The 24,429-nt window shown below is 52.4% G+C and overlaps 2 protein-coding genes across 4 annotated transcripts in view; one reads left to right on the top strand and one right to left on the bottom strand.

Annotated features, from left to right (window-relative positions):
• The window catches only part of LOC132231104 (calmodulin-like), a 428,233-nt gene that overhangs the window by 248,546 nt on the left and 155,258 nt on the right, over positions 1-24,429 (top strand). The window lies entirely within an intron of this gene.
• The window catches only part of TTC39A (tetratricopeptide repeat domain 39A), a 46,222-nt gene that overhangs the window by 17,609 nt on the left and 4,184 nt on the right, over positions 1-24,429 (bottom strand). The window contains exons 1-7 of one of the 3 annotated variants that reach the window (XM_059689601.1): positions 20,491-20,647; positions 11,582-11,686; positions 6,582-6,713; positions 5,409-5,485; positions 4,248-4,315; positions 2,299-2,363; positions 373-472 (exon numbers count right to left, since the gene is read on the bottom strand). In XM_059689601.1, the coding sequence (XP_059545584.1) occupies positions 373-472; positions 2,299-2,363; positions 4,248-4,315; positions 5,409-5,485; positions 6,582-6,713; positions 11,582-11,686; positions 20,491-20,528 (585 nt within the window). In that variant the 5' untranslated portion in view covers positions 20,529-20,647. Of the gene's footprint in view, positions 1-372; positions 473-2,298; positions 2,364-4,247; positions 4,316-5,408; positions 5,486-6,581; positions 6,714-11,581; positions 11,687-19,956; positions 19,977-20,490; positions 20,648-24,429 lie in introns of those variants that run through there. The other 2 variants (XM_059689603.1, XM_059689602.1) reach the window with 2 other exon arrangements.

The raw sequence follows: 24,429 nt of genomic DNA, 5'->3' as shown, positions 1-24,429 counted from the left end.
CTGTGGGTCATCAGCTGTTTCCGGGCCTGTCCCCTTCCCTGCCTTTGGTCCATGTTTAACCAGCAGCCTCCAGGGCTGAAAAGGCCCTGGTTTACTGTTTGTCCATTTCTGGTGCTATAAATACTGCCACTACAGTAGATTTTAAGCTTTCAAATTGACCTGGGAAGAAATGCACAAAAGGGACTCTGGAGCCAGTGCCAGCACCCCCACCCAAGCTGGGCACCCCCCAGGCTGCAAAGGGCAGCTTCACCGCTGGGGCCAGCGTTGGCACAGAGCCAGGGGCCCAGCAAAGCCCGTGTGTGCGGTGGGATGTGCAGGGGAGATTAATTTTGAGCCCAGACACTGGACATGGGCAGGGGCACTCCCACTCACCAGGTTGAAGGCACCCACACCAAGCTTCACGCCTCCTTCAAAGTGCCTGTGGTTCTCCCCCTTGCAGTATTGTGAGGACTGCACGAGGCTGTCCAGCTCCCTGCAGAGGGAAGCAAAGCACATATTGGGGGCTGGGTCTCCCCCCAGCTGCGCCTAACAATGCCCCACTCCCAGCTGACCTCAGAACTCTCGGTAGTGGAGTTATAACAGCTCCAGCAATCCAGGAAGCGGGTATTTCCAACCATCTCTCCCTCCGTAATATCACACTCCTCACCCCTAAATGTCAGCCATATCAGCCATAGCGCCCCTGCCTTGTCCAATACCTAGGCGGTTGCTTGTGCTCTGCATTTTGTCTAAAACACTTTCTCAACCTCAGCACTACTGGCATTTTAGGCTGACTCATTCTTTTGGGGGTGAGGGAGCTGTCCCGTGCATCGTAGGCTATTTAGCAGCATTCCTGGTTTCCACCCACTAGATGCCAGTTGTGACAAACAAAATGTCTCATGGCGGGGAATTACCCCCAGTTGAGAACCACTGGGCTAACTCCAACACCCCCTCTTCCTGGAGTCTCCTGGTTAGAATCCAGCTCTTTCTCCAGCCACCAAGTGTGCAAAGCCCACATCACAGCCGGCCTGGGACAGCACAGAGGCTCTCAAGGGCGCCTGCCTTCTTCCCTGCCTTAAGCATCTTGAAGGCTTTTAATCAGCAGACACTGGCGGAGGCCTCTCTGCGCCAGGCACTGAGGGGCAGCAGGGAGCCACCAAGCTGCTGCCCTCCTAAGTCTCCCACTCGGGGGACAGACCCCCAGGGGACCTGTGACAGTAAGGACGGCCTCAAAGGAGAACCCTGGGGCTGGACGCAGTCTGGGTGTCAGGGAGGGCTTCCCTAAGGAGCTGACATTTGAGCTGAAAACTAAGGGATGAGGAGGGATGAGCCTGGCACAGAAAGAGTGTTCCTGGCAGTGAGAACAGCATGTCCAAAGGCCGTGAGATAGGAATGAGGTTGGCCATGACCCAGGACCTTATTCTAAGGGAGAGGAGCCTCGGAACTTGGCAGGGGGTGACCTGACAAGGCCTGTGCTTTGGAAACATCCTGCTGGCAGCTGGTGGGGAGGCTGGAGGAGCCGGAATGCTCGTCCGCTTTCCCTCACACAATTCCAGCTCAGACCCCACGGGTGGGGTGCCCACGTACGCATGGTGTGTTACACCCAGCAATACCTTGCAGTCACACTCCAACTCTCTGCTGGGAAATGGTCACATTGAATGGGAGCAATAGAGATGATAAATAGTCTCAAGTCAATTCAAGTAAGCTTTTCATGGAAAATGATTTTTAACGCCAAACTTGGGGGTGGGGGAATGAGCTTCCAGAGCTCTTTGGATTTGGGCATTCTAGATGTTTGTAATACCATGTTAGGTAAAGTGCTCTGTTTTGAGTCGTCATTCTTTCATCCATAAACATGGCCTCTGCCTTGCCCAATGCTGAGATGGCACAGAAATGACCTGGCTCTTGGGCGGTTGCTTCCATCTTAGGGGGGATGTGGGCGCCATCCCTGTGGACTGGCGCGGTCAGGAAGGCTTTGTGGGGAAAGGGGCATCGGGGTGTGCAGAAGTTCTGCTGCTATTCTCAAAATTACTGTCTTTCCTCCTGCCCCCACCATACCAAGCTGTTTGTTCTGAATCTGTGTTGTAAGTGCCTAGTTCAAGGTCAGGCACGGAGTAAGCAGTCAGGGGAACCAACAGACACACCCAGGAAAACCAGGGGAATAATATTCCAGAAGACTGAGGTCCTGAGGGTGCAGAAAGCTGCCCAGGGTCACACAGCATTCCAGGCGTCCTGCCTCCAGCCAGTGCCCGCCGCCTCCCACAGAGCAGCCTGAGAGGCACAGGGTAGCAGATGCTGTGCCCAGACCCCGCCAGCCCCACTCACTTGTAAGTCTGGTAGCTGTTTCGAACTTTGATGCCGCCCTTGATGAAGCTCACCATGTTCTCATCCTGCAGGAGGGAGAGATGCTAAGAGCTGGGCCGGGGTGGGTAGCCAGAGAAAGATCATACAAGACTCTGATCCCTGCCTTCCCCTCTCTAGGTCCAGCTCTATGAGGGGCCCTCGAGAAGCGGTTCTCAACCTGTGGGTCGCGACCCCTTTGGCGGTCGCACGACCCTTTCACAGGGGTCGCCTAAGACCATCCTGCATATCAGATATTTACATTATGATTCATAACAGTAGCAACATTACAGTTATGAAGTAGCAACGAAAATAATTTTATGATTGGGTCACAACATGAGGAACTGTATTAAAGGGCCAGAAGGTTGAGAACCACTGCCCTAGAGGGAGGGGGTCAGAGGTCAGCCAAACCAGGTCTCCCTGCCCTTGGGACTTGAGATGGGGTCTTGCTTACCAAACAAGACCTCCAAAATGCCCCCTTTGTTCTGGGAGAAAGGCCTGGAGGAGACCCTCCCATGTGTCCCCCATGGTTCCCAGGGCCTCCTCTCCGTGGAGGAATGTGGAAAAGGAAGAGGGGCGCTCATTTTTGGGTGGTTTGTGTTTTTTACAAGCTGGTATTTATCACATCTGTAATTTAGAGCACTAATACCTACAGCCCACCCAGCAGTTCCACTCCTGGGTGTATGCCCAGGAGAAATGAACGTGGGATGTGGAAGTCGCCTTCGAGATCGAGAACGTTTACAGCCCCGCTGCTCATAGCGGCCAAGAACCAGAAACAACCCAAATCCCCTCCGGCAGGAGAATGAATAAACAAACTGGTGTATTCACAGAAAGAACATCACACAGCCACTGGATTGGGTGAAGGAAGCAAGTCCCACAAAGCTTGAGGCCTTACGAAGCTTGACGCCAACTGAAACATAATATGCTGTTCAGACATGAACTGGAAGATGAAAAGGCTATTTTTTAAAAATAGGATGGGGAGTGATTAACATAAAACTCTAGCTAGTGTTTCCCCGCTGTGGAGGGAGGCAGGGCACAGGGTGGGAGGGGCCCAGAGGGGAAGAGACTTGCTGGCAATGCTGTGTTCTCCAGTTGGGTGGGGGGGTTCGTGAGCATTTATTTATTATGTGTGATACTAGAATAAACAAAATAAAAGGACATTCCTGGTGCAATTATTACAGTGATCCTAATGAAGGATTAGGATTAAATCCAGTTCTAATCATCAAAAGTCCAAAAAGATAGAAAAAATAGCAAAGAAAATTAAACAGCACCCCAACAATAAAATTTATATGTGCTTTTCCACCCTAATATATATGTTTACATGATGATTATATGTGACAATCATAACCCAGACTTTTTGGTAAAATCCTGAGGTGATGGTTCTCTAATTACCATAGTGGGTAAGGAGCGCAGGTTCCTAGTCGGCCAGGTCTGGGTTCAAATCCCAGCTCTGCCCTTTGCTAACCACGTGACCTTGGGACAGTGGCTCCTCCCCTTTGCAGGTCTGCGAGATCAAGATTAAATAATATATGTCCATGTTTGTAAGCACAAGCATGCAGTGTGTGCAAGGTGTGTAAAAACCACACGCCTGTAATGTATGCGCAAAGTCTGGTACGTTGTAGAAGATGCTACAAGTCAGCCTTTTGAATGAATCAAGTCAACTTGTAAAGCAGGCTCTGTGCCCGTGCCTGTCATCCCACGTGACCCTCAACGGGAACACAGCAGTCGGGAGGCGGAAGCGCATCCTGGTAGCGGATGGAGCCCACACCTCTGCCACTGAGCCTGGCCAGGGCTGGGGTGCTGGGGTGACTGAGCCTCAGTCCTTGTTGGACCCCAAGGGAACTGATCGTGGCTGCTGCAGACCCTTCTGCCTTTGACATGGTGGCCCACCTTCTGAAGTCCCCAGGCTGCTTGTATCAGCAGGGGGTTCCTACCTGCAGGAAGGTCAGGGCTGCTCTCTGCAGCAGGCATTCTGCGTAGCAGACCTCAGCGTGGATTTCCTCTGTGGGGAGAAAACCAAAGCCCTGTGGCCTCCTGGGACTCCTGGCCGGAAGCTTGGGCCAAATCCTGCCCCCGCCCCCCACCGCCACTTCCCACGCCCTGCACCCCATCACCCAGGTCAGGTTCTGCCGTGCCCACGCTGGTCTGAATTCTTTGCTTGCATTTCCTGGCCCTGGTCTTCCACCTGGTTCCCCCACCCAACACCCAGAATGTCAGCACAGGGCCCACGCCTGCTCTCCTTTCCTCCAAGCCCCACTATGGCTGTGCAAGGAGATGAACAAAGAAGCTGTGGGAGCAAGGGAAGGAGACCTCACAGCCAGGGATGCTTTCCAGAACACAGGGCATTTGGGTTGAGAAAGGAAGAGGCCCAGGAGAGCCAAACCATCCCAATGTTGGGGGACGGCTGAGGCCCAGGAGGTGGAAGTGGGGTGAGATGGGAGAGAGGGGGGCAGGGAAAGAAGAGGCGGCTTGCAGAGGGACCTGAGCACTGGTGGGGGATTACAGACTTGGTCCTGTGGGCAGCAGGGAGCCATGGGAGGTATGAAGGAGGGAATGGCACCAGCACATGCACTGTTTCTTGCTGGAACCTTCTAGGGCTCTCGAGGTGGGGAAGACCATTTGCCTCTATATTGAAGAGCCCCAAATTGTTCATGGTTGCCTGCTGCTACCTCCAGGACTGCCGCATGGGGCACAAAGACACCACGTGGCTCTGGCCACACAGACCATCTTCCACTGCCTTCGGTTGCTCTGTCCCCGGTGTCACCTTCTAAAACCACATTCCCTCTGGGGCAGACGAGATCACTGCTACCTAAACCAGAGAACCTAACTGCACACAGTGCTCAGCCACCCTGGCCCGAGGAACAAAGCACAGAGACGCGCTCGCTGTCTTCCAGGTGATGCCAGCAGGCAAGAGAGTCTTATTTGCTCTCCCTTCACCAGAGAGCCACTCCTCAAAACCCATGTGTGTCCCGGCATCAGGCCAGAGCTCAGCCCCCTCAGCGAGAATGGGAGGGTACCCGCCCTTCCTGCCCCTCCCGGGGCCTGGGCTGGGCTGCCGGGGCCAGCAGGGCTGAGAAGACATCTGGGTGCCACACCTTCCGTGAACTGATCCATGGTGGGGCGGTGCACAAGGTTGCTGAAGGAATCTGTCACAGAGGACTTCTTCCGGTACCTGAAGAGGAGAAGGAGCCTCTGATCATTCAGGGACCGTGAGTGAGGGTCCCGGGTGAGCTCCTGCCCCTCCCCTGGGACCCCACACACTGAACTCCTGGCGACTTCTCTAGATCCAGGGCTTTCTCATTTCTCACACCCGGGCCCTGCTGTTGCCTCTGCGTGGAGCCCTCTCTCCTCCCTCCTCCGCTGCTAGTCATCCTTCACAAACCAGCTCTGGCATCACCTCCTCCAGGAAGCCTTCCCTCTCCCCCAGGGGTTCTAGGGGTTCAGCTTCCCTATATCACACTGGGATGCCACTGTGTGAGCCTGTCTTCCCACCAGGCAGTGTGAGCATCAAACTGGCCGGGGTCTGGTGATTTGCTGGGTGGCCAGCACCCCAGCACCCAGCACAGGGCATAGCCTAGGGCAGGAGTCGGCAACCTGCGGCTCGGCAAACCAGCTCGCGAGCCACATGCGGCTCTTTGGCCCCTTGAGTGTGGCTCTTCCACAAAATACCACGTGCGGGCGCGCACGTACAGTGCGATTGAAACTTCGTGGCCCATGCGCAGAAGTCGGTATTTTGTGGAAGAGCCACACTCAAGGGGCCAAAGAGCCGCATGTGGCTCTCGAGCCGCAGTTTGCTGGCCACTGGCCTAGGGCAAGCATGATTGTGTGCCCAGTGAATGACAGTCACCTGTGCACACACACTCAGGGTCTATTGATTCATTAATTTAAGCAGTAACAACACTGAACACCAATTACACAGCAGGTCCTGTGACTTGTATTTTCATTCAGTCCCCATGACAACCCTGTCATCGCACCCATTTTATAGATGGGAACGTCGAGTCCCCAGAGGGACCAACCTAATGTCAAAGAATTATTAATGACAGCCAGAATGTGTCTCCTAATCAGGCCTGGCCCTGGGAGCCCAGTGCGTGGCTCAGATAACCAGTTTCCTGAGGCAGTGCTGACAGGGCCGGCTGTTAGCCTTGGGGACACAGCCTCTTTGCCAAAAGCAGCAGTACTCATAATGGCATTTTAGGCACTGGGATAGGCCAGGGTGACAGAAGGATGGGCCTCATGACCCCGCAGCCCTGTCTGCCCCAGGGCCCGACCTCTGACACAGCAACTGCGCCTCCTTCATCATGTTGCCAGCAAGTAGGATGTCCTGAGGGTCAAAGGTCATCATGGCCTGCATCTCCAGGATGGTGGCATACGTCAGTGAGTGGTACATGCTCTCCTTGGTTCTGCCAGAGAGAAAGGACATGAGAGCACCAACTCCTAGAACCTCAGAGACAGCTGGCCCTATGCCAGCTGCCCACCGTCCCCCTCCCATGCTGCCTGGGGGTGAAGGGAGGTCCAGGGAGGGGCAGAGACTTGCCCCAGGTCTGAAGACCTGGGGTCCCAGCAAAGTGGCTATAAGTGACGTTCCAAATCTGAGCCTCAGTTTCCCTTCTGTTCTGTAGCGAGAACAGCAACAGGCTGCTGTGAAGACTCAAAATTGGCCTAAGGCAGGGCCCACCTCTACCTTCTGCCTCTTCTCCCACAGGTGCAGGCAGAGGGAGCCAGTCTTTTCCACGGGATCTTTTCTATCCTCAGCCCTACCCCTGGGTTTCCCCCGTGCTTGACCCAGGTCCTCCTCCTCCCCCCACTGCCTGCCTTTCCCAGTCCACCCTCAGATCCCACTGCTCTCTGGCTAAGCCTCTCTGGTTAAACCCTCCAGGCTTCCACCTTCCAAGGGATAACACTTGGGTCCCGAGGCTCCACACAATGCAGGCCCTGCCCACCTCTCCAGCCCAGTGGTCCTGTCACTTCTGCTTCTGCCCTGTGATCTGGTCGCTTTCAAGACTGAACCCCACGTGCTCTCCTCAAGAAAACCCCACAGTCTCCCTCCTCCCAGGTCTTCGTACATGCTGTTCCCTCAACTTGAAATGCCCTTCCCTTCCCCTCCTGTTCCCTGAGCATCAAGGCCACTGGGAACCCAGGGCTCCCCACTCAGGGAGCCCGTGTCTGTAACTGCGCAGAGGCTCAAACGGAGTTTGTATCCGCAGAGTCACAGCTCCCTCCCCAGGGCAGGCGCTTCAGGGACAGAGCTTGTGAGGATGCATCTGTCCTCAGCACCAGTGCACCTCAGGCGGGAAGCCTTCCCTCCAGCCTCCTCAATGAAAGGGTGTGCTGGGGCTGGGGTGGGGGGCGGGGAACATTTAGTCTAACACACGGAGAGAGCAGCAGGCAAGTTGGCATGAGAACAATGCCAGTCCCCCTCTGTACCTGGGGAAGTCAGAACGTGTCTGGGCCTGGATTGACGTTCCCGCAAAATGGGAGCAATCATGCTGGTCTGCCCGGGTCCTTGTGGGCTGGCTGGGGAGTACCCTTCCCTGGCACACGGTAGGTGCTGCAGTGGTTTCACTCCCTTCCCTACATCCCCTCATTAATTACTTAGGGAGCTCCGCAGTGCCAGGCTACGCGGGGAACCTCAGGGCAGCGAGATGACGAAGGCCTATAGACGGTGCGACTGAAAAATCACGTGATTTTTCCCATTTTCCTGCTGGCCCCATTCACAAAGTGCCTCTGTAAGTGACGCGGCTCCTACTTCTGGGCCACCTTCAGGTGCGGGCGTTAAAAGACTCGGAAGGAAACCAGTGGCTGGCCCCCGCCCCCGCCCCCGCCCCCGCCCCCGCCTGGAGCTGTCCTCACCTCCCAGACCTTCGCTAGGACTGTTTAATCTGAGGGCAGCGGCTTGTGGAAAGGAGGCCGAGGCTGCAGTGGGGGCGGAACTCAGGCTTCTGAGTCCCTCAGGCACAGGGTGGAAGCTGGCCTTTGCCAGTTGCCAGCTGTGAGGTTCTGGTGAGGCTTGTAGCCTCTCGGAGCCTCAAGTTCCTCCTCTGTAAAATGCATACCATGACCCTTCTCTCCCAGGACTCTGGTCGGCTTCACGAGGATGCCCGGGCCAGGGCCATATCGCTGATGATCAACAAATGTGAGTTCCTCCCTGTCCTGCCAGGGTCAAGGGTCCCTGCCCAGGATAAAAGCTTATTCCTTATTAAAGAGGGGTTTCCTTTAGCACAGAGACCCATGCTTCCCCAGAAAACCCCTGCCACCAGGCCTCTGACTCTCAAGCCCCTGCCTTTCTCTCCCTCTCTCCCTTAATACCCCCTCCTCTCCCTCCCCACACCTGAGGCCAGGCACTCAGCCACACCCACTCAGCCCCACCTGCGGAGCCCCATCTGGTGCTGGGCCCAGGAGGAAGAACAGCCCCCTGGGCAGCTGGCAGGCAAAGTGGAATTTCCAGTCTGAGGCCCAAGGCCACTGCATGCTCCTGGCCCCTCCCAGCCCACCACCTAGGAGCTCCCCAACTAAGGTATGGACTGGGATTTGGGACACAGTGGAATGACAACCTCCCTGACTTCAGACACGCCAAGTTCTTGTTTGCACATATAACATCTAGACCCCGGGGAGCAACAGCCCCTCGGCTCTGAACCGGACCCAGCCATGGCGCATCACGCCCCCCAGGGGTCTCACCGTCTGGGCTTGGACCAGCTATCAAGATGGGGCGGGCATCGGAAGAGCCCCCAAAAGAGCTGGTGATGGAACCAGGGGCTCCTTGGCCACCTGGAGGTCAGCTAAGCCCAGTGGCCTCCAGCCCTTCCCTCCTCCGCCAGTAGCCAAGGCTCTGGGATTGTCAGCTACTTGTCAGCCAGCCTTGTCCCCATTATCTGGGCCTCCCAAGTCTGACCCAACCCTCACTGATCCTTCCTGGGCACATTCCTACCTGGGTCCCAGCCTAAGGCCCCACTCTGAGGTCCTCTCTGGGCAAGGCTGCTCCAGGCTGGAAGGCAGGGTAGCCCCCCTGCTTCCAAGCCTCTCTGTTATTTTATTCTCCTTAAAGCCCACCCATCCCACTCTCTGACCCCACCTCACTGCCCTCCTCTCCAGCCCAAGCACCTTCTAGGGCAGCAGTTGCTAACCGGTGGTCCGCAAGGTCCGAAAGGTTGGTGACCACTGTTCTAGGGGACTCATACCCCTCGTCCACCTTCAATCACCCAGCCCTCCCCCTTCTGGGACCTGCTTCAGCTCCCTCACTCCACCCAGGCCAAGTGTCTCTGCTCCTCAAATACACTAGCCCCTCCCTCCGTCACTGCCAGGCCTTTGTACAACCTGTTCCCTCTGCCTGGAAATGTTCTCTCCACCTGGCTGACTCCTTCTCATCCAGCCCATCTTAGCATAAATGTCACTTCCTCCAGGCGGCCATCCAGCGCTGGCTTCGTGGTGTGATCTGTGAGTTACACTGGGCCTCATGCCTAGAAAGGCCCCATGCTTGGTTTTATATTCTGCTATTGCTGTCTTGAAATCCTTAATCATTTTTGAGCAAAGGACCCCATATTTTCATCTTGCAATGAGCTCCAGAAATTATGTGGCCAGTCCGAGAGCCTTCCTGACCAGCCCCTCCCCACATGAGTTGGGGTCCAGGTATAAATCCTGGCACCCTTATGGCTTGTTTCACTAAGAACAGCCTAGGCCTTGCTCAGTATTGCAGCCCCGGACCCCAGCACGCTGCTGGGCACATGGGTGAGCTCATGAGGTTTTGCTGAATGAACCAGCAACAGGTGCCCAATCACTCATCCCCTGGATCACACCTTGACCTCCTCCTCATCCCACAGAATGGCTCTGCCTCTGGAGTCTTAAATGCGTTCAGTGGTTAGAGCGTCAGCCGGCACACCAAAGGGTCAAGGGTTCGATTCCCGGTCAAGGACACATACCTCCCTCCATCCCTCTCTCCTTCCCTCCCTTTCACTCTTTCTAAAAAAGAAAAATGAAAAATATATCCTCAGGTGAGGATTTTTTTTTTTTAATAATAAAAAAAAAGAAATTTCTGGAGGAACATGCTCTGATAAAATGAGGGAAGAGACAAGAGAGAAAAGGCTGGGATCGAGCAAAGAGGAAAGCAGCAAAGAGAGTTCCGGGAGACCACGGGAGGCAGCCGGCAGACCTGTCTGTCCTCCAGGAGGCAGGTTTCCAGGACAAGGAGAGACTGAGTGCTCGCCTGATATGTCTGAACAGTTAGGGGAAAACTCACAACAGCATGATCTGAGGGAGCGGTTATAAAGAGTTCAGGAAATACGTACAGTAAGTTAGGCAAATGAAAAAGAGACTGATTAATTCTAGAAAGAAAATGTAGCCTTACAATCTTTGAGGAGCATTAACTACATAGTTATAGTAATGTAAACATTTATTACTGATCTAGCCAAATACTGTGATAGAATGGTAAGAGGGGGATGAGGGAAGGGAGATGGGGCAGAGGTATAAGCAAGCTAACTTCTGTCCTGGCTGGGTAGCTCAGTGGTGAGTGTTGTCCCCATACACCAAGGTTGCGGGTTCGATCCCCCAGTCAGGGCACACACAAAAATCAACCACTGAATGCATAAATAAGTGGAACAACAAATCAATGGGTTTTTTTTTCCTCTTTCTCTCTCTCCTTCCCTGTTTCTTTCTGAAATCAATAAATCAGATTTTTTAAAATGAAAGCTAAATTTACCAATAGATGATGTTTAAAAGTAAAAAGGAACAAAAGAGTGAATTTTATGGTAACTGAATTTTATCTCAATTTCAGTTTTGAAAAACTGAACAAATTTTAAAAACAGAGCAGTATAAGCATATTATTCAGAAATAAGGCAGTAAATGCTAGAAGAATTAATGACTAACTGTTATTATTACCCTACAAGGCTTAAGTAAAGGCAACCCAAGTCGTTAGCACTTTAGAGAAAGATAAAAAGGGGCTGTGTTAACTGACAGCAGAGAAAGCCCCCAGTGGATTCAGTGGGAACAAGAAATCAAAGTAGAAGAGGCCGAAAGAACCTACGGGGAAGGAAGTCACAGTGACCTTGGGGAGGCCTGGCTGCTCACAGCTGTGGAATGGGGAGCCTGAGCCATTTTTATGGGACTCTCAGGGGTCATGGTGACCCAGAGGTTGAAGGCATTCAGTTCCATGGGGATCCCCTCACAGCAGAACACAGGTCCTCCATGACGCAACAACCCCATCCCTGCACCCATCCGTGGGCTCACACAAGCGCCTGTGCACGCACACCTCCTATCCCAGCCTGGGCTTAAGGCTCACCGAGGCTTGAGGTAGCTGAGTGCTTCTGAGAACTGGTTGGTGAGGAAGAGGTCCAGGGCGGTCATGCACTGGTCCAGGGCCTCATGGAGGCTGTTCACGGGCGTCCTGATGAGAGAGACACGGGGTGTGAGACGGGGACTTCAACCCCACGCCTGGCTGGAACAGAGCCTACAGGGACCGCCTGAGCTCCTTGGGGGGCCTTGGAGACCTGTCATGAGCTCCCGCAGGCTGCCCCTGGGACACAAGGACAATTTGGACCCACCTCTAAGTGTTCCTAAAGTGGGAGGAGAGCAGAATGCGGTGACATCTGAGAATGGGGAGAGGTTTGGGGGAGTGAGGACAGGGGAGCCAGGAAAGCTCAGAAATAAATTTATCTTACCTATCACGAGGGTAAAGAGAATCTTTGTGGCCCCTCTGACCCATTGGGCCTTTCTGCACCCCCCTCTGGGGGGCACAGCCCACCCACTAAATTCCACGTCCGTCCTTTTCTCCCTCCTTCTCCAGGCCTTCTCCTGCCCCCTCGGGCCTGCACTCTAGAACCCAGAGACACTGTCACAATGGGCTCCGGTGGGCGGAAGGCAGGAGCTGCCATGGGCCTTTACTGCTCAAGGGTCACCTTCCCAGCGGCATCTCCAACATATTCCAGCCCTTACACTTCTCTATAGCTCTTACCATCTTCTGACATACACTTTTAACTTATTTTTGTGTTTATAGTCTTTCTCCACTAAAATATAAGCCTCCTGAGGGCAGGAATCTTTGTTTTGTTCACTGCTGTATCCCCAGCGTCTGGTATCTTGGTACAAAGTGAGTTTTTGATAAATATTAAGTGAATGAATGAATGAAGAATCTTAGGCTAGCACAGTGATGACAAACCTATGACATGCGTGTCAGAGGTGACACACGAACTCATTTTTTTGGCTGATTTTTCTTTGTTAAATGGCATTTAAATATATAAAATAAATATCAAAAATATAAGTCTTTGTTTTACTATGGTTGCAAATATAAAAAAATTTCTATATGTGACACGGCACCAGAGTTAAGTTAGGGTTTTTCAAAATGCTGGCACGCTGAGCTCAAAAGGTTCGCCATCACTGGGCTAGGAGAACAAACCTCTGACCTTTCTGGACCTCAGCTTCCCCATTTGAAAATGAGAGATGAAACTAGGAGATCCCAAAGTCCTATCTGAAGATTTTGAGAATGTCTCTTCTCAAGATGTCTCTTTTGAGTGAGCAAAGGTTCTAGAATGGGCCTCGACAATCTTGCTGAAAGGAGATCCTTTTCCCCCAAAAAAGTTAAGAGAAAGTCCTTTCTCCCTCAGGTGAACTCCTACACATACCTTAAGGCCCAGCTCTAATGTCTCCCCCTCTGTGATGCATCAGCAGATCTTCCCAGGCAAATTGTTTAGAATTGAACTCTTGTTTGTTCTCCCACATCTGTTCTCACCCAGTCTTTAATGACACCCCTCTACCCAGGGCTTGAAGCCAGAAATCTGACAGTCATCCTTCACAGATCCCTCTCCCTGGCCTCTCTCACCTACTCCATCCCTACGCCCTATCAGTTCTCCCTTTTGAACAACTCTTAACCCTTCCCCTCAGTGCCCAGTGTGCTCCAGTGCAGGCCTCCCTCCACTCCCGCCCCTCCTACCCCTTCTCTCTCTGTGTTAGACCATTTTATTCTATATTTCATGTCTCTTAACTCTACCTCTTTGACTCTCTCTGTTAGAGTCTGAGTAATTTCTTTAGCTTTTCCATTTCACGAATTCTCTTTAGATGTGTCTAATCTGCTACTTATCCTGTCTACTGAGTTTTTCATTTCAGTGGTTCTAGTTTTCATCTCCAGAAATTCCACTTTGTTCTTTTTCAAATCTGCGTGGCCATCTTGGGCAGTATTTTCTTCCCTGCTTTGTTGTTCCAAGTCCACCTTTGATTTCTTTACACATTTTCAACACAATTATTTATAGTCTGTGTGTCAGTTCTGGTATCTCAGACTCCCAGAGAAACTAATTCGGCTGTTTCTTGCTTCTGGTGCCTGTCGCTCACAGTGACTTGTGTGTTCTGTATTTTTACTGTGAGCTCCTTCCTATTTGATGAGAGCATCTGGGATGAGGACATGTTCCTCGAGGGAGGATTTTCATTCATTTCTCCAGGTTCCCTGGGGCACGACCACCCTGAGGCCACTTCAGTTACTTTTTTAACTTAACATTTTCAGGACCACAAAGGTCGTGTGCTCTCAAACCCGAAATCTGTGTGAGGGCGACAGTTATAACCTCTAGGGAACCTTTCTGTCCCCATCAGGACGGCTGTCTGTCTCCCTTTGCGGCGGTGATACTTTTCCTGGCCAGGCCCCCATCTGCGGAGGCCACCCGTTGAAGGTCCCGGTCACAACCCCTGGCTCTGTGGGTGGGCAGGCCCAGGGCCTTCTTTCCCATCCCTTGAGTGGCCGTTAAAACTCCGAGATCTGGGTTCCTGGAATTTGTAAATACCCCCAGGTGGCTGTGGCTTCATCTCACTTACCAGCCTGGTTTGAGCTCCCTCTTTATTGTTGGCTCAAGAGGATTCCTGTTACTTCTGTAGAAGCTCAGGAATGTATGTTAAAGGATGTTTGTTGTAAGCCATCCAGCCTCTGGGTGGTTTTTTTTTAAGGAAGAATGTTGGAAGTGTTATTCCCTCGAATCTGTCCCTCTCATAACAGCCGAGACTTGAACTCCTTCACTGCCTTCTCGCTACTCTGAGGATAAAGACCAAGTTCCTTTCTGTGGCCAAAATGGCCCCACGCCGAGCGGCCCCCATCCCTCTCTTCATGAGGCGGGGACAGTGTCTTTCTTTTGCCCAGGGCCTAGCTTGGTGTTCAGCCCACCCATCTCAGTTGGATGACTCAGTGGAGAGCAGTGAGCCCAGTGGCCCCCGGTGTTTCACTGGCACACCCTCCTGAGCCCTCACGAAGCCATGGGAAGAGAGGTTTTTCCCCACTGCAGGTGAGGAGACTGAGGCACGGAGGAGAGGTGACCTGGCCAAGGTCACATGCCCAAACATGGGTTCTCACCCGAGATTCTGCGTGAGCCAGTGCCCACCAGCTCAGCCCAGGGAGTCAAGTCTGTTGTCCTGGCTTAGGTGCGTCTCTGCACAATTCCAGAGCCAAGCCTGCCTCCCATTGCTGTGCAACACCCCCTGCCACCACCTTCACCCCCTACCAAGGAACAGCCTGGAGAGAAAGAGGCACAGACAGATGGACAGACAACACAGAGGCACATATCCCAGCACCTCTTCTACTTCACTGTAGTGAGCTGGGTCTGAGCTGACCTCTCTGGACGGGAAGCTGCTTTGGGGAGGCCCTGGGACTGACCTCCTCCCATCCCCAACCCTACCCCCACCCTCACCCCGAAAATACCCACTAATCTCTGGCTCTGGGCCAGGCCCAGGGACACAGAGCAGGCCCAGGAACTCATGGTCTATAGCAGTGGTTCTCAGCCTTCCTAATGCCACGACCCTTTAATATAGTTCCTCATATTGTGGTGACCCCCAATTTCATTGTTACAAATTGAACATAATTAAAAAGCATAGTGATTGATCACAAAAACAATATGTAATTATATATGTGTTTTCCGATGGTCTTAGGCGACCCCTGTGAAAGTGTCGTTTGACCCCCAAAGGGGTCGCGACCCACAGGTTGAGAACCGCTGGTCTATAGGAAGGACAGTTGCAGGCAGAGGCCGTGACAGCCACTAGGCTGAAGGGGCCCAGAAGTGGGGTGGGACTCTCAAGGAAGCTTTCTGGAAAAGAAGGCACTGGATTGAGGACAAGATGAAGAAAAAAGTCCAAGAAGGGGACAGAGTGTGAGCAAAGGGCTGGAGGTATACCAGCCTGAGGAGGAGGCAGGAGCTGTAGGTCAGGGCAGGAAGACAGGCCTCTGGACAGCCTGCTGGGTGGATGGTGGATGTGGGGGGGGTGGGGGTGGGGACGGGGCTGGCTGTCTGGGAGGGCTCGAAGGCTAGGGACAGCTGGCCCCATTGATTTAATAACGGCACTAGCAACCGCCCACCACTGCCATGGAAATATCACGAAGTTATCTAAATTGATGACTAATTATTTCACTCAATCCTCCCACCAGTCCCAAGAGGCAGGTGCTCTTATCTACATTTGAAAGATAAGGAAGTGAAGACAGGAGCTATTCTGCTCCTCTCAGGAGCCTGGAAGACAGAAATGCTTCCTGCAAAAGCAGCCTCGCCAGGTCTCTCCCCCTCAGGCTGAGGTCCCCACTTGTCCGCAGGCTTCCCCTGCGTCTTCAAGGGCTTTCTGCGGGGCCACCACGCTGGGCCAGGCCAATATATTCCCGAGCTCCCAAGTGGTGACGGTAGCCCCTCCAGGGTGCCTGGGGAAGCAGGATGGGAGGGGAGCGAAGCTGATGGAGCATGAAGCAGGGCTGGTGAGCAATGGCAGGAGCCTCGGTGCAGCGGGGGAGGGGCTTTTCACTTCCTGCGTCACCATTCAGGGGGAGCGTTGGCTCAGAGGGTAAGGCAATGTGTCTATGGGGACCTAGCGCTTCAAAGTGATCTTTCTAAATTGCAAATATGACTGTGACTCTACTTCCAAAGACTCCCCTTTAGCTCTGCATAAAGCAAATATCACGGGTGATGGAGTGAGGTGGCTGGCGTGGCCTAGTGCAGCGTGGCATTCAAGAGTTTGAAGGCAGACAGCCCTGGACTGCAGCTGCAGCTCAGCAATTACTTATTGGAGAGACCTGGCAAGGTGCTTTAACCTCTATAAGCCCGTTTCCCCAGCAAGAAAACGGGAGGCGGGGAACAACTGAGACAATGTAAAGCACAATAAGAAGCACACAGAAAAAGTTAGTGACTAGTATTTCCCCCCAAGATTATATATTTCCATCGTTTCTTTTATTGAGTAGCTCTACTTCTATAATGAAACGAAGTAACTTTAAAAGATTCAGTATACATTGTACTAGTAACTAGTTAGTACATATCCTATGACCCCTATGATTATATCCTATGTACTAGTTACCTATGTACTAGTTAGGGCAACCTCGAAAAACACAACATATATGCAAAGGACAGTCGTATGAGAATATTCATTGTTTGAAAAGCAAGACACTAGGAACCACCCCAATGCTCATCAAGAAGGCTGGGTAAATAAGCAAATGGGAGTCTCACATCGAGTGGTATATCATCCCATCAGGGCAAGTGGGGACCGGAGCCGCAAGGATCAGGAGGACTAAATCTCAGAAGCCTGAAGCTGAGTGAGAAGCAGCTGCAGAACGATTCGTGCTGTATGACTCCATCTGTACACAACTTTTTTTTTTTAATATATTTTATTGATTTTTTACAGAGAGGAAGGGAGAGAGATAGAGAGTTAGAAACATTGATGAGAGAGAAACATCGATCAGCTGCCTCCTGCACATCTCCTACTGGGGATGTGCCTGCAACCCAGGTACATGCCCTTGACCGGAATCGAACCTGGGACCCTTCAGTCCGCAGGCCGACGCTCTATCCACTGAGCCAAACCGGTCTCGGCTGTACACAACTTTTAAAGTAAGAACAAACTACATATTTTTTTAGACTTACACACACTCAGCAAAAGAATAAAAACAGATAAAATGATAAAACCAAAATTGAGGATGGCAATGATCTCTGTAGAGTACGTGGGGAGGAGATCCACAAGAGGCTTCAAGGGTCTCTGCCACGGCTTAGTTGTTTAAAACAGTGGTTCTCAACCTGTGGGTCGCGACCCCTTTGGGGCTCGAACGACCCTCTCACAGGGGTGGCCTAAGACCATCAGAAAACACATATATAATTACATATTGTTTTTTGTGATTAATCACTATGCTTTAATTATGTTCAATTTGTAACAATGACAATACATCCTGCATATCAGATATTTACATTACGACTCATAACAGTAGCAAAATTACAGTTATGAAGTAGCAACGAAAATAATTTTATGGTTGGGGGTCACCACAACATGAGGAACTGTATTAAAGGGTCACGGCATTAGGAAGGTTGAGAACCACTGGTTTAAAAGAAGACTATAAAGTAAATGGGGCCCTAGGTGATCTGGCTCAATGATTAGAGCGTCAGCCTGAGGACTGAAGGGTCCTGGGTTCAATTCTAGTCGAGGGCATGTACCTCAGTTGCAGGCTCAATTCCCCACCCTGGTCTGGGTGCGTGCAGGAGGCAACAAATAGATGTTTCTCTCACATCAGTGCACAAGGGTTCCCTTTTCTTCACATCCTCACCAACATTTGTTTGTTGATTTATTGATGGCAGCCACTCTGACAGATTTGAGGTGATATCTCATTGTGGTTTTAATTTGCATTTCTCTGATGCTTAGTGAGGTTGAGCATCTTTTCATATATCTATTGGCCATCTGTGTGTTCTCTTTGGAGAAGTGTTTATTCAGGTCCTTTGGCCATTTTTAAATTGGATTGTTTCTTTTGCATTGTATGAATTTTTAAGTAAATTTGGATATTAACCCCTTATCAGATGTATCATTGGCAAATATGTTCTCCCATTCAGTGGGCTGTCTTTTCACTTTGTTGATGGTTTAGTTTGCTGTGCAGAATTTTTAAAGTTTTATGTAGTCTCATTATTTTTTCTTTGTTTCCCTTGCCCAAGGAAATATATCAGAAAAAATATTGCTATGAGAAATGTCAGAGATTTTACTGCTCATGTTTTTTTCTAGGACTTTTACGGTTTCGAGTCTAATAATAAGTCTTTAATCCAGTGGTTCTCAACCTTCCTAATGCCACGACCCTTTAATACAGTTCCTCATGTTGTGGTGACCCCCAACCATAAAATTATTTTCGTTGCTACTTCATAACTGTAATTGTGCTACTGTTATGAATCGTAATGTAAATATCTGATATGCAGGATGTATTTAGGTGACCCCTGTGAAAGGGTTGTTCGACCCCCCAAAGGGGTCGTGACCCACAGATTGAGAACCACTGCTTTAATCCATTTTGAGTTTATTCTTATGTATGGTGTAAGTTGGTGATATAGTTTCATTTTTTTTGCAGGTATCTGACCAATTTTCCCAACACTATTTATTGAATAGACTATCTTTATCCCATTGTATGTTCTTGCCTCCTTTGTCAGGCATGGGTTTATTTCTGAGCTCTCTATTCTGTTCCATTGATCTATTCTGTTCCATGTAGTCTGTTTTTATGCCAGTACCATGCTGTTTTGATGTCTATGACCTTGTAGTATATTTTGATATCAGGTAGCATGATTCCTCCAACTCTGCTCTTTCTCAATATTGCTGAGACTATTTGAGACTATTTTATTTGTTCGTTTCATATACATTTTTGGAATATTTGTTCTAGTTCTGTGAAATATGCCATTTGTATCTTGACAGGAATTGTATTGAATCTATAGATAGACTGTAGTGTAGTATGGACCTGGAGAGTATTATGCTAAGTGAAATAAGCCAGTCAGAGAAAGACAAATACTATATGATATTATTTATATGTGGAATCTAATAAACAAAATAAACGAATGAATAAAACAGAAATAGACTTATAGATACAGAGAACAGACTGACAGCTGTCAGAGGGGAGAGGGTTGGGGGCTGGGTGAAAACGGTGAAGGGATTAAGAACAAAATTACAACCCCCAAATAAACTTATAGACGATCACAGTACGGTGATTACCAGAGGGAAAGGGAGGTGGGGGGAGATAGGGGAGAGTACAGGGGTGGGGGATAAATGGTGATGGAAGGGGACTTGACTTGGGGGGTGAACACACAATACAATACGTATACAGATAATATATTATAGAATTGTACACCTGAAACCTATATAACTTTATTAACCAATATCACCCCAATAAAGTCAGTTAAAAATAAGTAAGTCTAGGGAGGTAACAGACTTGGCCAAAGTCATACAACAAAAAGTCAAGACTTGTCCGTGAACCTTCTACAGGCCAGGCTATCCCCTGCCACCCAACTTCCAAGCCTCAGCCTGGAGCACACCACAGGCCCTGTGCAGGTTCCTAGCTGGCACCAGCCTTGCCACCTCCCGGTTCAAGTGTGAGCCCTGAGGCCTTGGCAAATATTGTCCCTGGTGGTGAGGCTCCAGGCTGGGCGGGGGCCACTCCCAGCTCACCGGGGCCACATCTCCACCCAGTAACCTTCCGGCAGTCCAGGCTCCCAGCAGGGGCCCCCTCCCGACTGGGGCCTCGGAAAGGCAAAGGGCTGCTTTGTACCGCCCAGCAGTTAGTAGCTGTCACTGCCACAGGGGCGGGGGTGTGTGGGAGGGTGGGGGGGGGGGGACGGAAGGGTTAAGGGGGGGTGGGGTGGAGGTGGGGCCTGCAGGGTTTCTCAGTGGGGGAGGGGGCACGAGAGCCACGTTGGCAGTGACAACACCCACCTTTACTACTCGGTTCCAGCTGAGCCCAATGGTTCGTTTCTTAGCCTTTTAACTCCTAAATATCCCTGAAGGTGAGGTGGTGTGAGGTTCTGGGATCCAATGGAGCTGCGTCCAAATCCCAGCCCACCTCTCACCTCCTGGCGACCTGAGACAAGCTCCCTAAGAGCTGTGCCTCAGTTTCTCCTCTGCAGGGAGGGGGCACTGCGTCCCGCACAGGTGTAAGCGCCACGGGGGAGGAGGGCGGCTCTGAACGCAGCCGGCCTGACTGCGGGCTCGGGAGAAAGTTGGGACCCGGAGGGAGTGACGACCCCGGGCGCCCGCGCCTGCTCTCCCCCGCGAGCTCCCGCAGCCCCCTCCCCGCTCCCGGCAGCGGCGGCGCAGGCAGACGGCGGGTGGGGGCGCGGGGCCCAGGCGGGGCTGGAAGCCGCAGTGCGGGCCGCGGGGCGCGGGGAGGCCGGCTCGGCGCTCCCCCCCCCCCCCAACGCCCGGGCCCAGCCCGGCCCGCGCCCCCGGGCCATGGGGCCGCGCACTTACCCGGCGGGCAGGTCGCCCGGGGAGCCGGCCGTGCTCATCGCGGAGGGGGGCGGGCCGCGAGCCCCCGCCGGTCGCCAGCTGCGGCCCAGGTGCGGCCGCGGGGACGAGCCGGGCGCTGTGCGGCGGAGCTGGGGACGCGGCGGCCGGGGAGGGGCGCGCCGGGGGCGGGGAAGGCGGCGGGGCCGGGCCGCGGGCTGCCCACCCGCGCAGTGGGGCGACGGCCGCCGCCTGCGGATGCGCCCCACCCCCGGCTCCGACAGGTGAGAGCCCAGGGCTGCGTGGCCCATGCCCGGTACCCCCAGTGCGCAGCCCCCCGGGACCGGGAGCTCGCTCCTTCCTCGCGCAGCCCTACCTATTCGGGCCCAGAAAGTTCTCCTAGACCTGTCACTCTCCCCTCTCCACGCCGCGCCTGCAGCGCCGGGACCTGAGCCTGCATCGCCCTGGGGCATTCACTGGTGGGGCATTCATGCAGGCAGTGTCCCGGCCTCTAGAGTCAGGCGTGGATTTTAATCCCACCCACTTGCCCACTGGTCTCTGTGTTGGAGGAGGCAAAAGGGCGGACAGTAATGCGGTTTAGCACTCATTGCTAGCCAACAGGTCTCACTCGCCTTCTCAAAGGATCCCCATACCTGCCATTTTGCAGATGGGGAAACTGAGGCACAGGGTTCATGTGCTCAGGGCCACTCACCTAATAAATGGCAAGTTGTGATTGGAACCCAGCCCTCCTGACAACAAAGTTCACACTCTTGCCTCCTCGGCTCCCTCTCCCCGGATCCCCAGTGCCTATGTGAGAGCCACCTATACACTCCTCAGATGCCCACTGTGTGCCCAGCCCTGAGGTATATGTCTAGCAGCCGTGAGCAAACTACGGCCCGCGGGCCGGATCCGGCCCGTTTGAAATGAATAAAACTATTGAAATAAAAGACCGTACCCTTTTATGTAATGATGTTTACTTTGAATGTATATTAGTTCACACAAACACTCCATCCATGCTTTTGTTCCGGCCCTCCGGTCCAGTTTAAGAACCCATTGTGGCCCTCGAGTCAAAAAGTTTGCCCGCCCCTGGCTAGGGCCAGGGCTGAAGCTCACCTGGTCTGGCAGAGAGAACCACTGGCCCATGAGGCGTGAAGCAGCCACCACCCCCAGCCCCCGGCGCACTCAGCCATGACTCATCAGACCACGTGGCTGCGTAGTGCTGTCCCTTCACAAAGGCAGGGGACAGGAGGAGGAGGGACTCTAGCACCAGGGAAACAGCCCTGGCTCTAGGATGTCAGAAGAGGAAACAGGAGGAGCTCGCAGAGCAGCTGTGGTGGGAAGACTTGGGCTAGGTCCGGGAGAGCCAGGCAACTAGGGCCTGGTGGCGAGGTGAGAGGGTTAGGGGAGTGCTGTTTAAACCTAAGCAGGCTCTCTGCAAAGGTAGGAGTGCTTATCCTGCCCATATATGAGCAGAGGCTGGATGCTCCCTGGCAAGGTTCATCCCACCTCTGGGATTCGGACATCAGCACGAAAAGATAGTTAACTACAAGGAGCAGATAGCCATCCAGCTTAGGGACAGTGCTGCGCAGGCGGGGGGCCCGGGGGGTTCCTGGAGAAGCCGGGCAGAGCTGACCCTTGAAGTTTGTATGATTTATGTACAATGAAGTCACGGGAAGAGCACACCAGATGGAGGACAGTGTGGGTGAAAGCAGCGAGGTGGGCACGCTGGAGTTTATGAAGCTGGTGAGAGGACCAGCACCATATGTAAGAGGGGCCTTAGGCACCTCGCATGGGCTGCTCGCACCTGTTCCAAGTCTCGGCTTAAGAAGGCCCTCAGTAAACATCTGTTTAATGAAACCGCCTCAGAATGCTCCAGAAAGCTCCGAAGTAGCTTTATCTCCCATCCTACAGATGAGAACACTGAGGCTTGTACCGAGTGTAACTTGGAGTCAGGTCTAGCCATAGCATAAACCCCGGTCTTGACTATTTATCCTGTGGGGAAAGTGTGTGGAAATGGGGGTCACAGAAATGAGGGTGTAAGCATGGGAAACATGGGGCCACTGTTGTAGAAAGAGCTTAAGCTGTGGAGTCAGAGCTGCTTCTCCCTCTCGGGACCTCAGTCTTTCCATCTGTAAACCTGGGATAAATGGCCCCACCTCTCATGGATACTGTGAGGCTTATGGTGCAGTGCTTGGGTGACCTCTTATCCCCTTCCCCCTTCACAGCCCCTTCCTCCAGGTTTTCCCTGGCAGGAAGCGCTCTGCCTCCACCAGCCAGGACTCCCAGAGCCTTCCTGAGCTGCTGACTGTAAAACGGGTTGTCTTAAAGTGAGTGCACCCCACCCAGCAGGCTACAGGCTTGTTAATAATTCACAAGTAAACAGGTTCATCAACAAAGGGCTCTTGAAGAGGGCTATACCAGTCACAGCTCTTAAACATTCCCTGGAGAGGGGCCCTTGAGAAGGTTCTAGGCCTGTTCCTTGGGCCAGCCCCCTCCAGCCCCATTGACTCTGACTCCCACTGGCTGTGTAACCTTGGGCAGTTACTGCCCGACTCTGCCCTTAGTTTTCATTTTCCTGCCCAATATAAAGAGGAGAGAAGACCGGACCAGGAGCTCAAGGGTCCCCCCTGCTCCGATGTTCTCAGTTCTGGGATCAGAGCTCTTCTACAAGTCTGGTCTCCAGGAGCTGCCTAGCGTGGGTCTAGGAAGGAGCCCAGTCAGGCCCAAGGGACCACAACCAGATTTGATTGGAAAGAAGGGGCAGTGAGTGGCATCTTGTCAGGGGTTAGAGCAGTGGTTCTCAACCTTCCTCATGCCGCGACCTTTTAATACAGTTCCTCATGTTGTGGTGACCCCCAACCATAAAATTATTTTCGTTGCTACTTCCTAACTGTAATTTTGCTACTGTTATGAATCGTAATGTAAATATCTGATATGCAGGATGTATTTTCATTGTTGCAAATTGAACATAATTAAAGCATCGTGATTAATCACAAAAACAATATGTAATTATATATGTGTTTTCCGATGGTCTTAGGCGACCCCTGTGAAAGGGTCAGTTGACCCCCCCAAAGGGGTCGCGACCCACAGGTTGAGAACCCCTGGGTTAGCGCTTGGGCTCCAGAGCCAGGACGATCTGGCTGGACTCCTGGCCCACCATGTCTAGCTGTGCAGCCCCCAAGCAACTCACCGTACTAGCTTAAGGCAGGGCAGGGAGTGGTCTAGAGGGCAGGTTTGCAAGGCAGGGCTTACACTCCTGCTCTCACACCCTGACTTCATCTCTGAAATGGGGATCTTGATGGTAGCAGCCTCACTGGGTTGCTGCAAGGATCGAATGAGGTTATATACCGAAAGCACCAGGAACAGGGCCTTCCATTAGTGTTTCATCTTTCCTTTCCTGCGCCCTAAAGCCTGCTCCTGCCTCTGTCCCCTTGCTGTCTTTTCTTCACACAGCACTGGACCCGTTGGATCAGATCATGTCACCCTTCTGTTCAAAACCCTGCACCCATGTTCTCAGTACACAACCTAACGTCTTCACCATGGCCATGAGGCCCCGCATGACCTGCACCCCCATCTCTCTGATGTCACCTCCCTTCTCTCTCTTATTCAGCCACGCTGGTCTCCTTGCTGGTCTCCAAATGGCCAGCATCTCCCGCCTTGGGCCCTTGGCACTTGCTATGCTGTGCCTGCGAATACTCACATGAGTGCCCCCTCAAACAACCCCCTTCAGATCTCAGCTCGAATCTCACCTTCTCTGTGAGGCCTTCCCTGACCGGTCTACTTAAAATGGAACTCTTGCCCTCAGGCCTCAAATTTCTTTCCCCTGCATTATTTTTTTCCATAGCCCTTGATACCTGACTTCCTGTAATTTTGCTTATTCATTTATTCTCTGTCTCTCCCCATTACATTCTACACACCACACGGGCGGGGATTTTTTTCTTCTTCATTTTTGTTCTCTATTTC

The sequence above is a fragment of the Myotis daubentonii genome, chromosome 3, assembly GCF_963259705.1.
Source record: "Myotis daubentonii chromosome 3, mMyoDau2.1, whole genome shotgun sequence".
NCBI lineage: Eukaryota > Metazoa > Chordata > Mammalia > Chiroptera > Vespertilionidae > Myotis > Myotis daubentonii.
Note: the sequence above shows the minus strand (reverse complement) of the source record. Positions and strands in the feature narration are given on the sequence as shown.